We start from the raw sequence: 22,040 nt of genomic DNA, 5'->3' as shown, positions 1-22,040 counted from the left end.
GGGTCAGCTCAGGGTCGCAGCGGTGTGACAGCACATCCGTTTGTCGACTTAAACAGCTGTAAGTGTATGATGAGGTAATCCGACAGCAAAACTGCACAAAACGGAAAAGTCTCCCCTCATTAAGAGTTTTTCTTTAGACTTCCAACTCTTCTGGTACAGACGCGGATGTTGCACCTCGACAGGTCTTCCTGTAGTTCACACAAAATGCATCGCGTGTGCAGCTGGTTACCGCAGGTCATCGATGTGTCTGCGGGCTTTAACCCTCTTGTGCTTCACATCAACTTGAAGTTGATGCAGGTCAGAACGTTTATGTCAGTTTAACCTACTGCTAATCATGATGGAAACTCTGGGCTGATGATAAGGGTGAAAGCATATGTGGGATGTGTAAAAGTTTTTTTTTTTAAATTGCTCTAAGTTATAAGCTTAAGTTCTTGGGTGATACACCCTGACTAAAAGCCTGTCCCCTTATTTCTAAAACAAATAAACAACCAAACAAAACAGTCTAACTAAACTATATTCTCATTTTTACATTAGATGTAATTGGTTCTTTTACATCTGTCCGCTGGTGCACGCGCGCGTTCGTCTGGGCTGGACCTCGTCGCGTGCGTCGAGTCCCTTCCGGACGGGGCGCGGGCGCGAGCGCGAGCGCGCTCACACCTTCCATTTCACTGGCGCCCGTAGCTCGCGGCTCTTCCCATCTTCGTGCGTCCCGCGAGGCCCCGGACACCGGCGACTCTCACCCCCGTCCCAGGTGCGGCTGACCCCGGGAGTCATCGGGACGACGACGAGTTTTGTGTCCGGTATGTCTGCTGTGTTTTATCATGTAATGTGTGTGGCACTTAAAGCGTTAGTGATGATGGAGTGTGAGTGGTCCGTTCATATGATTTACCAGCACTGTATGGAGAGGTAGTTTTTTTTTATGACATGGATTTGTTCATTTTGTTCAGTATGTGTGAAAGAAGTTACATGGTAGTTTGTTAACTCAGTTGAAAAGAAGCACCAAACAAACCAGGATGGGGGTTTTCAGCAGCCCACCAACACCAGCCATAGTCACCTCTGTCCATTTATTTGTTCACACATCATTTGTTGATGTTACAGCTTTCAAATTGGGCTCGCTGTTACATAGAAGGAAGTTTGGCCCCGTGAGAGGTGAATGAAGTGAGAAGTTCATACAGTGCAGCCGCCGGCACTTCCACTCTTCTGGTGGACCGACGCCACCAGAGGATGATGTTTGGAAATCCAACTGCCGGTACTGCTGTGTTGAAACAGTGGAGTCTACCACAGAGTTTTGTCAAACGTTCTCAGAAGTAGGATCTCTTCTCATGAAAGATCTTTTAAGTGGAGAAGATGGTATTCAGTTTAAGTAGTAGGAGAAGGGGGGTAGTCTTTCCACACCTGAGTCTAGGATAAAGGATCTTGTTGTTGTTGGGAATATGGGCTATACAAGTATCTAAAAAACTTTGATTGATTGACTTTGAAAAAAAGGTCAAAGGGTCAACGGATTAATTAAAGTATAGGATATGGATCTTTGGCAAACACTGTCTGCATCCTCTGCCGTAATTGTACTGCACACCTGTCAGATTTTTATCGATGCGTTTTCAAAATGGTCTTTTTGGTTTAACGTCTTCTCTCCGTCAGATTATATTCAATATTCCTAAGGAGCACGTTCCTTCAGTAAACGACTGTGATTTTATTTAGCATCACATCTACAGGAAACCATTTTGAGGAAAAGGCAGAGCTGCGTGTTTCCTCGGCTTGTCCTTCCCTCTGAGGTGTGTCTGTGGCCTTCCCTCGGCCTGACTGGTGCAGGTGTTTGTTCCCCTCACAGTGCCAGATGAGAGGTGGAGGTTGTATATTCTCTGTTTCAAAACACTGAAAGTTTCTCGTGGCTCTGCGTGGAGGAGTTGTCGTGGAATTTTGAGGTCCGGATAGGGAAAAATGCGATTAGCTCTTCCAAGGCCGTGCTTCATCACTTCCTGTTTCTTTACGAGGTCAGTTCCTGTCTTGAGCCTCGGGGTTAGGCAGGAAGGAAGGGGGCGTGTATACAGTATATTTTTTTGTGGCGTGTATATGTAGTTTTTGTTCCCTGGGTGGAGAGTGTCAGCCGAATGTGGTGTGTTGATGGGGACGTCTTCAGACACAATTGGACCTGAGAAAGTCTGGTCTTCATTTTGGTCTCACTGTTATTGGCCCTAAGAGATGAGCTCTGAGTGTTTAACCAAAGAAACTGACTTCATGTAAACGTTCATGTTTGCTCTCCTACAAAGTCCTCTGTAACAAAAGGAAGTGATGACTTCATGTGGAAACAGGACGTCCCGATGACCATTCTACTGTCATGGCTGTATCCCTCTGGTTTCTGTGTGTGTGTGTGTGTGTGTGTGTGTGTGTGTGTGTGTGTGTGTGTGTGTGTGTGTGTGTGTGTGTGTGTGTGTGTGTGTGTGTGTGTGTGTGTGTGTGTGTGTGTGTGTGTGTGTGTGTGTGTGTATGTGTGTGTATGCACTGAGTATGTGTTACGCGCCGCACGAGGGGTTCGGTGACAGCCTGCTTCCCATTGTCCTATCATTCCTGCCCCACTCACACTCTGCATCCTGTCGGGCTTCCTGCTAACGAGGGAGAGGGTCGGAGTGAAAGGTAGGTGAGAAACCCGCGGGAGAAAACACGAAAAACAGGAGAGGGATTGGAGAAAGTCACAGAAATTGTGTAAAAGTACCAACAAAACAAAAAAAAAACCCTCTACAGATCTGGACAATTGTTTGTGTGTCACTCCGTGTTCCCATGGTGAATTCCCAGCTGGGACCAGCTTATCTGCAGTCCACCGTGCAGGAAAGGGTGTGTCATCAGGATTTGGATGTTTGCGAGTTTGACGACGGAGGGTGATGCCATTTTGATTTTTTTCAGAGTTAACTGAATGTTTGCTAATGCTTTTTAGGTCAGAAATGATGATCTTCCCTTTATTGTTCATAGTGTACAAATTGACATCAAATTACCTTTGTGCAGTAGTGGAAAGTTACTAAGTGTATTTCCTAGAACCCGACTGATATATCGGTTGGCCGATGATGTCGGCTGATGTGAGCCTTTCACAGACATGTCGGTGTTGGCGTTTATTTTTGCAGATGTGAAAACCTTTATCTTACAGAATAGACAATGCAGAAATTATGTGCATTCATGTTTATACATTAAATGTCGTGTCAATTCTTAATTTGGTTGTCTTTCTGTTTCAGGAGCAATCTTTATTGACGGTTGCATCATTCAGAAATGACTGTGAGCATTTTGTTGTTACATCATAGTTTCAACTGGCAGATAGTGAAAGATGGTGTTCACGTGACACTTTTCATTACTTAGCTTCAGGAGGCAAAGAGGAACTCAGGCTAATTTTTAAATTTATCTGGTGTGATCACTTGAGCAGAACTCTTTTCACACACCTAAAAGGTACTAACAAGTATTTAGGTAGACTGCGTGTTACCCCATCTACCCTCACCACTGTACACCCACTCACTCACATGCACACACCCACTGCTCGAGCGCAAACTTTTTTTAGTGGATTGAAAAATTAACAGAATTCACAAAGCACAGAGGAAATGCATGAACGTGCGTTGTGTGTGCGCGTATTTGCCGTTTGAAACCCTTTGTCCTGTGGGTCCGAGTGTTGTGCCGTATATGTAGTAAATAGCGTTTCACAAGGGTGTTTCTCTCATGCACGAAGGCCTCAGTCGACTGAATTATCTCAGCTCCTCCGCGCAGAGAGGTAGGCGGATGGTCGAAACTAAATTTGGACAACAGGAACTCCGCCGAGAGAAATGACTGCGTGGCCGTTTCGTAAACATTCGAAAAAGTGTTCACACGCAAATGTGAGCGTGTGAATACATATTCCTGCTATTCTGCCGATCCCGTCGATGGTCATCTGACAATCTTAGAAAAGACCAGAAAGAGGGGATGAGCCAAAAGGGCAGCAGCGATGTAAAGGCCTCTTTTACGTCCTCTGTCACTTCTCCTCTCCGTTGTTTTATCTCACAGAGGAAGAAGTTGGCAGCTGGAGGTGAATGGAGGGAATGTTAAAGGTTAGAGTCAGACGGGTGTGGGTCAGGAGGAGTAAACAGCAAACAGACGGGAAGAGAGGTGTGTGTGCGTGTGTGCGTGTGTGCGTGTGCGTGTGCGTGTGCGTGTGCGTGTGTGTGTGTGTGTGTGTGTGTGTGTGCGTTTGTGCGTGCGTGCGTGCGTGCGTGCGTGTGTGTGTGTGTGTGTGTTTCCAGGAAAGGGGGGAGTCATCCGAGGGGTGGACAGGAAACTCTAACAGGGTAACTTCCTGTAGCTCTCCTGATGGCTGACCTGATAGTGAATGAGTTTTTGCGTGCAGGCATCTGCACATGTAAGACTGTCACGTATGAGGCCCTTAATAGCTCCTGTTGCTTCAAGGGTTGAGAGGCATTTCAGAGAAATGTGTTGCGCGGACGGGACAAACCACTGGCGCTTGTCTCTTAGGGAGCCCTGGTGTTTTCTCAAAATGAAAATGAATAACTTTTGTTTTTGTGCCGTGCTGGCGTAATCTGTATTGTTCTTCCTGTGTGTGACTTCCCTCACATTCCTCACTAGGTGGGGAGGCTGCAATCCGGAGTTCAGTCAGCTTGAAAAGTTGCCTGTATGAATCTCAGAGCCACTCTATATTCATTTACCTGTTTATTAGGTACACCACAACAGTCTTGGAATAAGTCCTACTGTAATGAAGGTAACAGTATTCATCTTGGTCGAAAACTTTAGAGAGGCGTCGCTTCGACTGTCATTTTGTTGCTGCCAGTTCTGTTTAGAGGGTGTTTCCAATATTTAGTTCACACCATTTTTATTGACGAGGGTAGCCTTAGTATAAGAAAAAAGTTCTGCAATTGAGGATTTCTTTTATTATGTGGGGACCTTCTGAAAATGGATCATTTCAACCTCCATGACGGTACTGATGGATTCACCGCAGGGCTGTTAACAGACAACACAATGTATTGTTGAATCATCCGCTAATAAGGTGTTAGGGGACGGTTTTTCTTATAATGATAACAACAGTAGTAATACAACTTGCAAGTGTTGCAGCCAACTAGCAAGTCGTGGTTGGAGGATTTTAGTCTAAGGCTTGGAGCATACAAGCGGCTGGACGTAGCTTCGTATTTACCACTCCTCAGACATGAGAGTGTAAATGATCATCGTCTTACCCTCTGCCAGGGGGTATTTCCCAAAATGTCACGCAAAGGTGTACACAATAATTTGAGCGCCCTTGAGCAAGGCACTTGGCAGTGGGCGCTCAGGTTGATTGGGAAAGCTCATGATGGCTGGACGTGGGCGTCTGTAGCTGCACACAGAGTGTTGAACAGTCCTCGCCGTGTGTTATTTCCTCCTGATGTTGGCACCAGCTTTTGCTTTGTCAACACCCGTGCTACTGAAACAATGCGGTTCGCTCAAAACTGGAAGTCCGAATTGCGTTCATGTGTGCACACCGACACAATACCCTATGTGAAATGCATTTCACTTTGTCACATTGAGTCAGTTACTGTACCCCCCTAAGTGTATAGGCGCGCGCGCGCACACACACACACACACACACACACACACACACACACACACACACACACACACACACACACACAGCTGTTGGCCAGAGAGAGAATGACTCTTGAAACAAAAAGGGAAGTGGCTAACCTCACATCTCTCTCTCTCTCTCTCTCTCTCTCTCTCTCTCTCTCTCTCTCTCTCTCTCTCTCTCTCTCTCTCTCTCTCTCTCTCTTTTCTTTACGTGGAGCTGTCTCGTCTCTGACTCTCCCTTCACGTGTCTCTTTGTTCACGCTTTACCGCTCTTGAGCTTTCCTCCGCCACCGTCTCCCTCTCTGCTCCTCTGCCACTCATCCGCTCTTTGCCCTGCTCTCTCATTCCACCCCCATTGTCACTCATCTCTCCCCCTTTTTCTTTTTTTCTTTACTCAGTGGCGATGGTGATTGACAGATGATCTGACAGAGGAAGACATCAGGTGAGAAAAAGTTAACTTCTCCTTCCCGTCTTACCTCCACCCCCTCTTCCCTCTCCCCCCTCCTCCTCCTTCTTGAGGGAAGTTGTTTTTGTTTAAAGTTTGTTACTGTTGTTGCCACTGTTTTCACTTTCACCCAGTGTGTCTTTCTCAGTCAGACAGAAATAAGGGGAAACAGATTTCTTAATATAAGAAAAAATTGAATACAATTATTGGAAACTGACTTTGTGATAATTCTCTTAAAATGTTTTGATAAATGGAGATACTGTTATTCATTATTAAGTAATCACTGTAATGTAATGGGATTTTGCTCATGAATTTAGATTATTCTAAATTGAGTTCTACTCATCCTGTCGCACTGAAAAAAAAAGTCCTCAAATCTGACAGAAATAATGTGCCTGGGCTTGAGACACAGTTTTTAACAGATGGAGTTTGAATGATGTGGATGTTTATCATGGAATACATAATCAAGTTGCATTATGGGAAATGTAGGATCTGTTCTTTCTGGGGAAGGACACGAACTCTGGACTAAAAGTAGAAAAACATATCTTGGATTTTGCTGCTTTTATTTCTGAATACTAAATCACTGGATTGAATGTTGGATTTGTATATTCCTTCTGTTGTCATCTCTGTCCACAAGCATGTTGCTGTGAATAATTATACATATGCCAGATTCAAGAAAAGTTTTTAGCGACAAGCAGCAATGAAGACGAGCTAAATTTTGCTCCTTTCACAGACGCTGTCTCCGTTCTGGCTATTATGGGGTGTGCCTGTTGCAAGCAGAAGTCCGCCAAGGCAGCAGCAGCAGCAGCAGCAGCAGCATCAGCAGCAGTAAACATTGCAGATCTGTCTCCTAGCAACGCAGATGGAGGGTCGTCCACGGGCATGACCCAGGGCCGTTACTGTCCCGACCCCACTCAGGCTATCCCAGACTTCAACAAGGGCTTCTCATGCAGCACCATCTTCCCCAACCCCAACGCACACCAACGGCCTGGATGCATAACTAGTACGACTGTGTGTGCGTGTGTGTGTTCGATTCAATCTTTATCATGAATGATCCCCATTCTTTTTTCTAAATGTCGTGTGCATTACTTTTTACACATTTCCCTCTGAATTTAGCGTGTTTGTATCTTTGGAAACTTTGGTATCACTACTAGATTTTTGAAAATAATCTGTGGGTTTTCACTTTTTTTTTGCTGCAAGGCATGGATTTTATGACTGATGCACCATCAGAAGTTCAGTGGCATGAACCAGTGTACTGTATATAACTTGTAAAGTCTTTATTTCCTTGTGTCTTTGTGTAACCACGTGTGCAGGTGGTGGAGTCACGCTCTTTATTGCTCTGTATGATTATGACGCTCGCACCGAAGATGACCTCACTTTCCAGAAAGGAGAGAAATTTCAGATCATCAACAATACGTGAGTCCAAATGCGCTGACAGTGTCTCTGACAAAAAGATTTGACATTGTGCATCGAGAGATGATAAATTTATGTTAAATATGTGTGACCAGTGTTAAATGACATCAGCTATGACTCCATCCATCAATTGGTTATACTTCTTATCCTTTGAGGGTTGCCGTGACATTTGACTTTAGACGAGAAGCGGGATAAACCCAGACAAACAACCATTCGCACTCACAATTGCCTGTTAACCTGCATGTCTCTGGACTGTGGGAGAACCTGGAGGAAACCCCACACACCGAATCACCTTGCCGCCCCTCAGCTATGACTCCAGAAATGAGATGAATTGCTTTGCATACATTGAATGCCACAGGCTGCGATTGGGGTTCCATGAATTAACACTGCGAGGCTGGAAAAGCTTGCAGTCCTCAAAATATGTTTTTTTCCCATTCTAGAAATCTAAAATAAGTTTGAATGATGATGATTAAATTCTGTTTTGCTGCCTGGGTAGTCCCGCAGTGTCTTCAACTAAGTTCACACACATGTTCTTTGTCATCTTGACAACTTTTTGTGTTCTCTTTCGTTTTGTGTGCATTTTTAGAAATAAGAATGGTGACACTTCAAAGCCATTATTACACATACACACTTAAGCAGGACTAAATTGGACATTTGTCGTAATTTCATTTAATTTTACTCTTATGAAAAATACTAATATTAAGTCATATCTATACACGGAAATTAATGTTTTTTGTGTGATTTGTTAGAGAGGGCGACTGGTGGGAGGCTCGATCTTTGGACACCGGAGACTCGGGTTACATCCCCTCCAACTACGTAGCTCCTGTTGACTCCATACAGGCTGAGGAGTGAGTACGAACACACACACACACACACACACACACACACGGCACTCTAAGTAATGACAGTCTGAAAGTTCTTCTCTTTAAATGATTGACATGATGTCCGAGTGCAAAGATCCCATGATGTGTGCTGTTGCTGTGGTGACCCATGTGTTGTTGTCATGGTGACAGGTGGTATTTTGGGAAGATGGGGAGGAAGGATGCGGAGAGACAACTTCTGGGCCACGGCAACCAGAGGGGAACTTTTCTCATACGAGAGAGCGAGACCACAAAGGGTAAAGAAACCACACACACGTTTTAATGAATCTCTCTTTCTATCTCTCACCTATACCTTGTGCTGTGCTTCCTTGTCCTCACTTTCCCTCCCTTGTCCTCCTCCCATCCCTTTTCAGGCGCTTACTCTCTGTCGATCCGTGACTGGGACGACAACAAGGGAGAACACGTCAAGCATTACAAGATCCGCAAACTAGACAACGGTGGCTACTATATCACCACGAGGTCACAGTTTGACACCGTTCCGCAGCTGGTAGAGCACTACACAGGTGAGACACATGAACACATGTGCAGGTCACTAATGCATCCTCTTCAGAGTAGGGAAGCATTTTTTTCAACATGTAGCTTTAGGTTGCAGAGCTCCTTCTCACATGCATTTTTTGTCTCAAATACCTTGAGTCCTTGTAAATCATTCACTAAATACTTCAAATCTGTCTAAAACCAGTGGTAAAAGTACATTAACTCAAGCACTGTACATAAGTACAATGTTGTGGTGTTTGTTCTCTCTTGCTTACTTATTTCTATTAGATGCTACTTTATTCTGCTGCTCTGCTGCCTCAGTTTGACATCTTCAGAGTCAGATTTTGCATGAAATTATATAAAATGTAATTCCTTGTTGTTGATGAAGTACATCATTATACTGCTGCTTACATTAGAGTTATAATCTTCCAATGTAATATTTATATGATATGAAAGTCTGAGATCTTTTGATGTTGCTGATAATACACTTGCACTTTAGGTTAAATAAGGTTTTGAATTCAGAGCTTTTACTTGTGAGTGTTTTTTACCTTGTGGTCACACCTCTAATTCTTAAGTAAAGGATTGGCTGATTTCTTCTTCGATTCACTGGTCCTGACTATTTAAGCTTGTTTGTGTGAAAAAAAAAACACCAAACCTTGGTTCACAACCTCCACTTCCTGTTTTCTCTGTCAGTGTGAATATGCCCCCCTGTGGCTTGTGCTGATGTAGCAAACACTCTGCAGTGAGTGCACTTTTCATGACACGATCCTCAACAGAGACCTGAGAGATCTGTTCACATATGATGGACTTTAAAAAAAATTGCTCAAAAGTCTCTGTTTTGTCTTCTTTTGTATCTGTGCATGATGTCGCTGCTGCTCAGAATCTGTGTTTATGTCCATTTTTGCTGAAATGCTGCAGTTATGTCCTTTACTTTTCAGTCGCAACCTGTCTTGACCTTTCTTTATCTTTGCATTTGCGTTTTCTTTTACTCCCGTTTCCCTTGCCTGTGTGCTTGTCTCTCCTCCCTCTCTCCTTGTCTCAGAGAGAGCGGCAGGACTGTGCTGCCGTTTGATTGGCAGCTGTAAACGGGGCATGCCTAAGCTTGCTGACTTATCCGTGAAGACCAAGGATATGTGGGAGATTCCCCGGGAATCCCTCCAGCTGATTAAGAAACTGGGCAACGGCCAGTTTGGAGAAGTCTGGATGGGTAGGGCTTTGTTGCAGGGGTGGTAAGGTAACAGCGGATGCACACCTGGATGTGAGACGTATAACTTCTTACTTGTGTTCAGTTGACTCGTGCATCAGAAAACATTTTCTAGTGTAGAGACACAAACAGACACTATGTGAAGACCTGTTTATCTGTTTACGCCTGCAACAAAATATGTGGATTGGACATAGGCAGCAAATGCAAGATTGTCTTGACCTGTTTTTGATTAGAACCTGTAGCAATGAAACAAATCCCTGAAAATGTTCCTAAGGCAGCTGTCAATTAATAAATAGTGAAAAGTGTTAAACATCCAGGTATGCAGAGTTGTTCCTCTCCTCCTCTGTTGTTGCATGTGCATGTTTCATCATCTCACCTCTCTGTCACCCCCCCCCATCTCCCCATTCTTTCTACTGGTCACTTCACATTTTTTCCCCCTCCCATTCTCTGTCACCCACTCTTCCCATACTCCCACGCTTTCATTTCCTCTTCCTCTTCCCCCATCCTCCTCGGCTCCACTCTCCTCCACCATTAGGGAGTAATGACGGGCTGTGTTATTACCTGACCAATCCCTGTGTGAACTCCACCCCGCTCACCATGGGCCTTGGGCGGGACGCCTGGGAGGTGCCCAGGGAAACACTGCACATGCACAGTAAACTGGGACAGGGCTTCTTCGGGGATGTGTGGATGGGTGAGACTGACACCGCTGACCTCTGACGCCCTCTACAGGCGCAGAAGGCAAATTATCCGTCCCCCTCTGTTGTGCCTGTTACTGTCCTGTAGCTCAGATTGTTGGTAATGCAGGCCGTGGCTGGCCCTTTATATCCATGTATGCAACCAAAGATTTGTTTCCCCCGACAAATTGCACATTAGCTGATAGGATGTATTTACAATTACACCCACAAACAATTTCTTGTTGAAGCTGTCATACAGTTTCCCTGACTAAATCCCAGTGTGTAGGGTTTTTTGAGCCATGCAGAGTTTCTCCCTGAAGCCAGCCAAACTCTGTGCCTGTCCTTGTAGCCCAGGTGCTGCTGGTGCTGATGGAAGGCCAGTAAACCTCCCTCTCTCCTAACATCACCCATGTCTTGCATGCTCTCCAAAATAACAACCATTCTTATGCAGGCGTTTGACCATGTGTGTATTTGTTACAGGATACATTTGTTGTATTTTGATATTTACATCTGCATGTGTGGCTGTTTGTGTTCCCATATATGTATGTTACATTCACAATATATACAGTCATCAGTATGCCTGAATATGTGTGTGTGTATGCTTGTGCAGTATGTCTCGTGAGTGTGTCCACGGCTTGTGTGTGCATTAACGCCCCCTTGTCTGTATGCCAGGCATGTGGAACGGCACCACCAAGGTAGCAGTGAAGACTCTGAAGCCAGGAACCATGTCCCCCGAGGCCTTCCTGGAGGAGGCTCAAATCATGAAGAGACTCCGTCACGACAAGCTGGTGCAGCTCTACGCCGTCGTGTCTGAGGAGCCTATCTACATTATCACTGAGTTCATGAGCCAAGGTATCAGGCCGAGTGAACTCCCAAGTCTGTAACTTCCTGTAGATACAGTATAGAGTCACTGCTGTTTGGTGGAAACCACTGACTTTGCAATCGAATTGTGACAGTTGAATCGTTTTAAAATCATGGGACACATGGTGTATTTAAAAAAGTGCATGAGAAAAAATATATTTCAGAAACAAAAACGTTAACTTCATTTGTTTAGATAAAAACAATTGGCAGATAGGTGACACAGTTATCAGAAAGACTTATCATAAATTGGAAGTCCAAAGTTCAAGCTCCCTGCTGCGTAAAACACTGAATTTTCTTCCATTCCTGTAGATTTTCTTCCAGAAAGCGAATTCAGAAAAGTCAGAATCAAGATGTGCTCCTGCAGAAACAACTAAAATGTTTGCTATTATGTGTAACTGAATAAAAAAAACAAAATTTATTTGAATTTGACCTTTTGTTGACCAAAGTTGGCACACTCTTTCTTTTTCAGGAAGTTTACTTGACTTCTTAAAAGATGGAGAGGGACAAAACCTGAAGCTTCCTCAACTGGTGGACATGGCTGCACAGGCGAGATGAAGACAGACACAAACACACGCTGACAGACCAAAAGAAATGCATTAACTTCTGCTACAGATCTGAGCTCTTTTTTTTGGGGGGGGGGGGGGGCCTTTTTGTCTGCACAGATTGCAGCTGGAATGGCATACATCGAGAGGATGAACTACATCCATCGTGACCTGCGGGCGGCTAACATCCTTGTTGGAGACAATCTGGTGTGCAAGATTGCTGACTTTGGCCTGGCCAGGCTCATCGAGGACAACGAGTACACAGCTAGACAAGGTAATAGTGTGTGTGTGTGTGTGTGTGTGTGTGTGTGTGTGTGTGTGTGTGTGTGTGTGTGTGTGCGTGTGCGTGCAACAGACCAAGGAAGAGAGCCACGCTTTGCACACGGCGATGATTAAGAGTGCCAGCCTCTACCTCCGTGCTTATATTTTTACACAAATCCTATCCTAATTAAATGATTATGCATCTTCACTGTGTTGCCATGGTTTCAGGGGCGAAGTTCCCCATCAAGTGGACAGCTCCAGAAGCTGCACTGTATGGACGCTTTACCATCAAGTCAGATGTCTGGAGCTTTGGCATCCTACTGACGGAGCTCATCACTAAGGGACGTGTGCCGTACCCAGGTACTGCATGAAACCTGTTTGTTTAGCATGTTTGAACTTCACATGGACTGACAAGTCAATCGTCATTGAACATTCTCCATTAGTAGTAATTTTCCAGCTACATTCTTACCTATCTGGATAATCAGTTGCAGATAAATGTGGAATGTTGGAGAGTTTACTTAAGTTTTAGCTTATGGACACTTAAAGTTTAAATCAGGTGTCTGTGGTGACGTTCCCACGCTCGTGCATCAGTAAGCAATGCGTTTTACGCAACCTGCATGACTGGTTTGCCAGTGTTCAAGATGGGAGCAACCGTAACGTCTGAGACAGAGTAGGCTACAGCAACTAATGGTACGATGGAGTCTGTGGCGGGGGAAAAAGAACTAGACAGAAAAGTTTCTGATGCTCCAGATAAAATCTAAACTCTGCGTTCAGAGAAAGGATTACAGTCTAAAGAATAACAGAGCCACTGACAGTTAGGGTATGTATACTTACTCTCCGTTGCCAGAAGGGGGTGACAAAATTTCTGTGCTGCAGATGCAAATGCCTTGCTCAACAGTGCATCGAAAGTAGCTGGGTCAGAAAAATCTTAAGAACCTGCGACTGTGCTGTGCATTTGCTGTGCAGATCATGATCTTAGCAAAAACATTCCTGGTTTCACTCTATGTCCTGGAGCACTGATTTAAATGGATGCAAAATGTTATTGACACCTACAAACTGAATCAGAAATAATATAATTAATTTTTTATTTTCTTTAATTTTGCATCATTCCTGCCACTGCCTGTTGTGATAAGTGATAATACAACTTCATTTAACTAGGAAAGAGTTTTACCCTATTTTCAATATAGCAACACCATCTTGTAATAAAATATTTTCCACATATTTATAATGAATTAGATAAAATCACAGCTTGCACATATACCCTAACAATAAGTAATATAAAGGCAAATATATAGTTGTATGGTATTGAAATTCTTAGCTAAAAATACAAGAAACTGGAAAAATCAAATAACAATATTAGTAAACAATACTGAAATTCATTGTATTATATTGTGAGTGACATCATATTTTTATAAAATCTGGGCAATAATAAAAACAAACATAATTTTGTCTATTTGCCTCATGTGTGGTGTGATCTGACTCTTTTTCACATTGCCCCTCCCTCCTCAACCCCCTGTAGGCATGAACAACCGCGAGGTGCTGGAGCAGGTGGAGAGGGGCTACCGGATGCCCTGTGCTCCTGGCTGCCCCGCCTCGCTCCATGAACTGATGCTGCAGTGCTGGAGGCGGGAGGCCGATGAGAGGCACACGTTCGAGTACCTGCAGTCCTTCTTGGAGGATTACTTCACCGCCACGGAGCCGCAGTACCAGCCCGGAGAGAACCTGTGACACACGCGGGTAGAGCAGACATGGAGGGGATAAACAAACAGAGGCAGACAGACAGACAGAGACACATGCACTGGCGCTGGCAGGCATATTGTAGTGCATGCACATGCTGTCATTGTATTTGTCGCTCATGTACAGTACATGGACACACGCACACACACACACACACACACACACACGAATACACATATCATTGCACATATCATTGCCTTGTTTAATTGTTTAAAGACAGTTCCTTCCCCTTGGCCATTGATCGCTGCTGCCTGTTCAGGACAGCTCAGTCAACCATGTTGAAGAGCAGAGTCGGAGCTCTGCTGGTCAGGCCTTGCAGTAATGTTGCTTTACTCTGTAACCATGACAACAAGGAACTGAAAGAAGATGTAGATGGTTGGGCTGAGGTGGGGGGCTGGTCGCGTTGGTACATGATCTGTTCAGCTACCATACATGTTGTCTTCTGTCTCTGAGAAGAGACAGTTTTAGTGGATGATCTGTGTGCCTAAGATAAATGTGTTATTATATAAATATAAGTCAGTTGCAGCAGGTTATCAGACAACAGGTGGAATATGTTTTTTGAAAAACGTCCAAATGAACCTCATGAATCTGTGTGGTAACTGAATAGATTATGTACAGACACGCGCACTCTTATGTTAGCTTTAAGACTGATGCTCCTGCAATAACTGAACATATGTCTCTGTTATGGTCTTTAGATGAAAACCTGATCCCAGGTCCATGTCCGCGTCCTGACAAGGGGAGGGATGGGGGGCTGGATTTGAAACTTTCCGTCAACATGTGCCTACAAGTGGTCAAAAAAGGGCTGTTTTTCGATTTTAAGTACCTTTCATACTGTGTTAGAAAAGTCCGAGAGATGGTGAGGAATGCTCTTTGTTTGTCTAGTCATTTGTATGACAATTTTGTATGAACTGTCTCCTCTGCTGTTTTTATTTTATTTAACTCAGCTATATCTGTGCATCACAACGACTTCTATAACTATTCTTAACATGTATGCAGTTTTCAGCCGTTGGGAGGGCAGGGTGAAATGTAATGCATTGAGGGGGAAAGTTGTTGTTCATTATGTCGTTTTGAAAAGAATGTAACCTTTCTGTTGAGATGCCGCTGTCATTTTATTTTAATAAAGATACAATATCTTTTTCCAAGTTAAGTCATGTCTCTTATCCTGTGTATATCCTATGTTTTTCCTAACATAACAGAAACAAATGGGAAAGACACAAATGCATATGAATGAAAACATGTCTTCTTCCCTCTGTTTTTTTTAATTCATTCTCTTTCATTTTCCAAGCAAAACCTTGAGCCAGTTCAGTATGGCGTCTACTGAAATAACACATTTACCCAAATGAAAAAAAGTAAAAAAAAGTAGTGTATCGCAGCAGGCTTGTTACCCGAACATTTGTACCTTTGCATTTTAATGTAAAATGGCTTATGATATCAGGGGTATTGATATTCCAGACAGCCACTCTCTGTCCTCCCACTCTTCCTCGCGCCGTCTCTCCCTCTCTTCATTCACATTCGAGCTGTCATTCTCCAGCAAACTACTGTTCCCATGGTTCCAGAGGTGTAAAGTGAGGCCAGCTACGGGTGCCCGGATGGTTTTGACAGCCAGGCACGTTGGAGAGGCACGGCGGAGGCTGGGGCGCACGAGAGACAGACCTGGAATCGCGGAGGCAGAGACGCACGGGCGCACGACGGTTTTCGCCTCCCGCATACTGGGGAGTCCCGCGCCTGTCACCGGGACCGGAGGACAGGGCTCCGGCGCGGTCGTGTCAGCGCCTTCACCGGGGGGAGGCTTGTGAACCAACGTCCCTGCTCTCCAATTTTGTACATTTCTCACCGTTTTGCTTTTTCGCTTCCCCATCAGTTGTGGGTGCAGATCTCGACGTGAGCCAGAGGAGCGGGGTTTTTTTTTTTCTCCCCCCCCCTCCCCCCCCCCCGCCGTCGGGTCGCACGAGACGGTGGCGCGCGACGGCGTTTCCATCGATGCGGGAGGACTCGCTGCCTGCGAGGCGAGGAGCCCAGATGACGGGGAAGTGCTGTTCACCGACGGCTGCAGCCGTCAAGGCGACGGCTCCGTGAAGCGCCGCCGCCGCACCAGCACCACCAGCTCCACCAGCTCCACCACCACCAGCACCACCAGCTCCACCACCAGCTCCACCACCACCAGCACCACCACCAGCTCCAGCAGCAGCAGCGCGAGCCCCCAGACTCTCTCCCTCTCTCTCCCCCTTGGTGAGTGCGCGTGCAGCGCCTTGCACCGACTACACAGCAGCAGAGATGTGCCCGCTGTCCGCTCCGCCAGCTGTGCTGCGCACCTCTGGCAGCCCTCTCTTTTTGACTTTTTTTGTTTGTTGTATTTAATACGTCAACCTCATCGGTGCGTCGTGAACGGACGGGGCTCTGCGTGCGTCCCGCTCGCGCTGCTGGGTCGTCTGGGCTTTTACTGTAGGTATGCAGCGTGTGAGGCTTGATGTCAATTGATGATGTTCAAACATACAGATACACGAACGCACGCGCGCGCACACACACGCACACGCAATGGGACTGAATGTGCGCGCAATGAACCCTGTGTACCCCCACCTGTTTGTCTGATATCTTGATAGAAATTCTCACATTTTAGTCTCTTTATTACAGTAGGCAAGGCAACAGCATGCATCACACACACACACACACACACACACACACACACACACTGTTTATTTGCTGTCTCCATAGACTGGCCCTTTGTGTGAGTTTAATGGGACTTTCCTAATAATGAATTTACATGCCAGTGGCACACACCGGAGGTTTGACTGTGAGCCCAGCTTCTCGTGATGGACAGATGTTTGCTTTACAGATAAACAGGAGACACAGAGAGTCCCAACTCCCTGGGTTTCCATCCCGGCAGACAACCCCCCCCCCCCCCCCCCCCCCCCCCCAAGCTATCAGGACAGTTAGGCAGGACACAGCAGCAGCACATCCTGCAGTGGCAACAGGGCTGCCGAGCTGGAGAGACACGGCGTACTCATGGTGGTGATTATCAGCTCTTGTCTGTGGTTTAGTGGGGAGGAGGGGGTGGGGGGTTGACAAAGGAAGAAAGAGCGCATGAGAAGCTGAGAGAGAGGACAGGGAGAGGGAAGTCAATGTCAGAGTCTGGGCAGTGACAGTTCGTTATTTAAGGGCCCCCTCAGAGACGTGCACTGGCTTCCCTAGTGCAGGTGCTGTTGGTATGCAGAGTGATGCTTTGTCTGTCTGTCTCTCTCTCTCTGTCTCACACTCACACACAGTCTCACTCTCTCAATCGCAGGTTAAAGAGTGAGTTCTCTTATTGGCAGGTCCACTTGGATTAATAATTTCAGCCCTCTGAATGCTGGAATGAAAAGGAAATGGCCTCACCCTGGCATGCAGCCGCTCTGTGAGACTTGTCTTGAGTGCATGGCCCTGTGTGTGTGCATGTGTGTGTGTGTGTGTGTGTGTGTGTGTGTGTGAGAGAGAAAGAGAATGTGAACATGTAACAGCTTAGGCACATTGTGCCTCCTACCTGTGTGAGCGGGGATAGTTGTCATAGCAACGGCCTTGTAGCGCCGTTGATGTTCCGCCTGTCCTCATTGGCAGGGTCAGCGCACCTAACACACCAAATCTCGTCTCAAACCTGTGTGTGTGTGTGTGTGTGTGTGTGCGTGTGTGTGTGTGTGTGCGTGCGTGTGTGCATGTGTGTGTGTGCTGTGGAAATACCTTTTGTTTGTGCCCTGCTGCTGTTTGTAGGCATTCGGGTTAATGGCACATGTGTGTGCGTGTGTGTGTTTGCGTGTGTGTGTGTGTGTGTGTGTGTGTGTGTGTGTGTGTGTGTGTGTGCATGCATGTGTGTTTCAGTGTCACAAAGATGCACCCTGCTGATATGATAGCCGACAGATCAACCAATCACCTGTTTTCTCTCTCTGCCTATCAGCATGTGAACTTGCCGTAGTCAGACGTCCTCTTGATATGGAGGTCGCCATGGAGATGGAGAAGACAGGATGGCACAGTATTTATCGACTTCCACTGATTTCCTGGTGCGTCTGGAAGTTTTAAGTTCAAAACGGTGCAACCTGTTGATGAGCTGAATTGTGTTTCAGAGGAGTTCCAGTTCATTCATGCATCAGGTCTAAATATGCAGATGGTTACCTTGAAAGATAGAATTAGTTATTGAAACACTTTGGGGTCTTTTGTGGTCCTGTCATTAAAATTTGACCTTAGCTAACAGACCAGACTTCCACTGCCAATATAGACACGGTGTACTAATCTAAAACTGAGGATATTCTACTAGAGATTGAATCTGATCAGATGCTGATTCTTCAAAATGATCTCAGGCTTCATTTCACACATTTGGCTTATAGCTGTGCGCAAGATTTTTCAAATGCAACAAAGAGCTTTTTTGGGGAGGGTTACAGATGTTTTTTGAAAGTCAGTCGAAGATCATCCTGGCACTTGTCTTTGAGCGCCTCACAACAGATATATTACAGCCATGCAGGAAAAGGGAATTTACACCGGCGTTGTGAATGAGTCAGGCCATTATTACTCAGCAATTTAAATGCCTCTGTGAATACACGAGAAATTGATTTTTGGGCACAGATTCACATAAACAATGCACATCTGTTCACCCTGAAAGATTCTGGTTGGTTAGAGCCCAGAGCTTCCTCCTGATGACTTAGAGCCCTCAGAGGATGTCTTGACGGGTAAACTGTGACATTGGCATGCAAATTATATCATATAATGTCTTCTGATGATTTTTACAAGTCAGGTTTCCTCTGTTAAAAAGCAACCAACTCTATCTAATCTACCTTTTATTTTTAAAATGGAACAGTAGGACATTTTAAGATTTTTTTCTATGAAACAAGCTACTGGCAAAAATAATTAGCCATTACTTTGTCCTTGGAGTGAAGGGTACTGTCTTTTACGACTCCTATTAATCTAATCGTCACCTGAAGTGAAATAGCTTTCGCCACAGGCAGGTAAACGTGGCTCAACTCTCTCTCTAACACACACACACACACACACACACACACACACACACACAAACACACAAGCACGTACACACACACACACACACACACACACACACACACAAATACAAACAAATGCACCCACACACATTGACCATTTAGCATTAGTGTAAGCAGTGTTTGTATGCTGCTCCATTCTGTCACCTCCCACACGATACATTCATAAAACGGCTTCTCAGCGCCAAAGGCACCGGCTCAGTAGAAGACATCTCTCCTTCTCTCTTCTCTCACCCCCTTCCCTCTTTTAACCCCTCCAACCCCCCTACCCATGTATCTGTCCTTTAGTTTGTCCCCTTTCCTATTCTTATTCTTCTTTTCATCCCACTTATCTCCTTCCCACCTTCCTTTCCCTCCTTGTCCTGCCTCACCTACCTCCTCATTCTCCTTACCCCCACTGCCCCCCACCCCCAAAGGCTGGTTGCAGCCGGTTTGAGTCTGACAGTGGAGAGGAAGCTTCGACCTCTCACCTTTGGAGGATGGAGGGAGGGAGGGAGGCAAGAGAAGAAGGATGATGGAGGGCAGCGGGGTGGAGGGATGCTGTGGAGTGGGCGGGGTGGGGTTGGGGCGGTGCAACTGCAAGAGGCGAGGGAGAGGTCAAAGAACAGGAGGGATTTTTCGAAGAAAGAGGGAGAGGAGGAGAGAGAGCTGGGGAAGGGACCAACTGTGAGAGAGAGAGAGCGAGAGAGAGGACGGAGGGGTCAGGAAGGAGAAGGAGTGATAAATGAAGGGAGAGTGGCGGGACGGAAGGATGAGGAGGGAGAGATAGACCGTGTGAGAGGATGAGAAGGAGAGAAAGAGTGTGAAGCTGCTGTGTACCTCCCTAACAAGCTGGACAGAATCAGCTCAATTATTAAAGAGGAGCGAGAGATGGGGAAGACACGCAGACATACAGACGTACACGCAGAAAAGAATCTCTCTGTGTCTGCACACAACGCATACTCGCAGTCTTACACGCTCGCACGCGCGCACACACGCGCACACACACACACACACACACACTGTACCTATCTGCAGAACAACATACTCGCACATGGACAGTATATGTCTGATTTCATGTTTCCTCACACTCATGCGTCAGAGTTATCTTTGTTTGTAGCGCCGTGTGAGTGTGCGTACACATGTGTCTGGGTATGTGTGTTGAAAACAGTGAGTCAGAGGATAAGCAGAGACTTGTTAGTGATTCTCCTCAACACCCTCGACACACCCCCCCCCCCCCCCCACCCCACACACACACACACACACCCCCACCCTAACTCAATTTGGTTTTGTCTCTGTCTCAACGTTCCAGCACCGCGGCTTCAATGTTGTCCCATCAATATGAAGAGATAATCAGAGCACTGAGGGGTCTGTCTATGAACCCCCACCGTGAATATAGTTTTCACCCTCTTCCCTTAATTTTTTCTCTCCGGCCCTTCCTCTCCGTCTCCCTACTCCTCTTCCTCTCTTGCCCGTTCCACCCTTGTTTCTACTCCTCTTTCTTCTTTCCCTTTTCCCTCCTTCTCTGAGGAAGTGTTGCCCCCAAGGGACGAAAAGATTCGCTACCTTCCAGGAGAGAAAGAGATTGTGTGTGCCTCTGTGTGTGTCGTCCATGTGTGTGTACGTGAGAGTGAGAACACACACTTCCTGAGACAGAGAGGGAGAGGGAGGCAGGGATGAGCAAGTAAAGAGCGAGTGAGAGAGTGAAAGCAGAAGGCTGTGGAGGGGGAGGAGAGAGAAAGAGATAAGAGAGAAAGACAGAGAGTAGTCGGGGAGAAGGGGAAAGATGGATGAATGCACTGCGCTCTGTGTGTTTGTGTGTGTGTGTGTGTGTGTGTGTGTGTGTGAGAGAGAGATAGAGACAGACAGGGAGATGGTAGGTGGATGCAGGTAGATGGGGAGGGACTGAAGGGTTTCTTATCCTCTCAGCAAAAGTCATAATTTCTCAGAGCGAGTTCAGATGTGTGTGTGCGCCGGTGTACATGCCTGATTGTGTTTGTATCTGAGTGTGTTACTTCGCCCAGGCTTTAGGTCCAAGAACCGGAGGGGTACAGTGTAGTGTCGGTGTGTAGTGTGGGCAGCACGCGTGTGTCTGCGTGTGCTTCTTGAGAGGTATGTATGTTGAGACTGTGGCGGATGAGCTGTCAGTACCTACAGTTGGAATGTTCACAAGGCGGCCATTGTTGTTCAAACAGCCAGCAGCCTTCTCCTTGGCAACGGGCGCTGCAGCAGCGTCTCCCACAGCAACTGTGGAACAGGAGTATGGAGAGAGGAGGAGGAGTCAGGAAGTCAGGGCCGCAGCACAGAGGCCCCTCTCCAAAACACTGGCCTCAAGGTCTGAGAGTGTGTCTGGGTCCAAGCATCTGGTTTGTGTGTCCTCTGTGTGTGAGGTAGATATGCATGGCTGTGTGTGTCTGTACATGTGGTTTCTAAGTGTGTGTGTGTGTGTGTGTGTGTGTGTGTGTGTGTGTGTGTGTGTGTGTGTGTGTGTGTGTATGTATGTGTATGTGTGTGAGTTCCTGCCAAGCATGTCAATGTGGACCATGCATGTGTGTTTCTGTCTATTTGCGTGTACATGTCAGCTCGATGTGTGTATCTGTATGTGTGCGTGCATGTGTGTTCGCGCGCACCTGTGTGAACTGTAAGTGGGGCTGCTCCTGTGTTTACACCTAAGTGGTTGGTTTTACATTCTTGTAATTGCAGGTGTTTGAGTGTTTCAAGACATAGGGACATGGGTGTCCTTGGTTGTGCGTAATCCTGTAGGTGGTTCCGTGTGCACACACGTGCACGATTCCTGGCTGTTCCCGGCTGGCGCGGTCGGTCACATGACCTGAGTGAGGGGCGGCCATCAGCAGCGCCAGGAAACTGCCTGCAGGAGAGTGAGAGAGGATAGAGAGTGTCAGGCTGAGTTGAAGATGAGGGAGGGGTGTTGGGGAATGGGAGCGTGTGTGTTGTGGGAGAGAAAGCGGGGGTGGGAGGTGTGTGGGTGTGCGTGTGT

General features: G+C 46.2%; 2 protein-coding genes across 9 annotated transcripts in view; both read left to right on the top strand.

Moving 5' to 3' along the window:
- Positions 1–126: 126 nt before the first annotated feature.
- On the top strand, positions 127–15,195 carry yrk (Yes-related kinase). 7 transcript variants are annotated; one of them, XM_035619904.2, is made up of 15 exons: positions 127–297; positions 535–800; positions 5,958–6,001; positions 6,735–7,016; positions 7,315–7,417; positions 8,164–8,262; positions 8,428–8,531; positions 8,649–8,798; positions 9,812–9,976; positions 11,320–11,499; positions 11,978–12,054; positions 12,171–12,324; positions 12,540–12,671; positions 13,831–14,048; positions 14,744–15,195. In XM_035619904.2, exons 4-14 carry the CDS (start codon positions 6,758–6,760, stop codon positions 14,037–14,039), a joined length of 1,632 nt encoding a protein of 543 aa, XP_035475797.1. In that variant the 5' UTR covers positions 127–297; positions 535–800; positions 5,958–6,001; positions 6,735–6,757; the 3' UTR covers positions 14,040–14,048; positions 14,744–15,195. The 7 variants fall into 7 exon arrangements, with proteins under 7 accessions (XP_035475797.1, XP_035475793.1, XP_035475800.1 ...); XM_035619900.2 differs by having other exon boundaries at positions 138–297; positions 13,831–15,195; XM_035619906.2 differs by having other exon boundaries at positions 141–297; positions 6,735–7,004; positions 13,831–15,195.
- Positions 15,196–15,600: 405 nt separating this feature from the next.
- ahdc1 (AT hook, DNA binding motif, containing 1) overlaps positions 15,601–22,040 on the top strand; it is an 18,286-nt gene continuing 11,846 nt past the window's right edge. Inside the window, exon 1 of one of the 2 annotated variants that reach the window (XM_047330073.1) lies at positions 15,601–16,490. The gene's annotated coding sequence lies outside the window, so the exon portion shown is untranslated. The remainder of the gene's footprint in view (positions 16,491–22,040) is intronic. The other variant, XM_047330074.1, reaches the window with a different exon arrangement.

The sequence above is a fragment of the Scophthalmus maximus genome, chromosome 22, assembly GCF_022379125.1.
Source record: "Scophthalmus maximus strain ysfricsl-2021 chromosome 22, ASM2237912v1, whole genome shotgun sequence".
NCBI lineage: Eukaryota > Metazoa > Chordata > Actinopteri > Pleuronectiformes > Scophthalmidae > Scophthalmus > Scophthalmus maximus.
The sequence above is the reverse complement of the archived record's forward strand: the minus strand, read 5'-3'. Positions and strand labels throughout refer to the sequence as shown.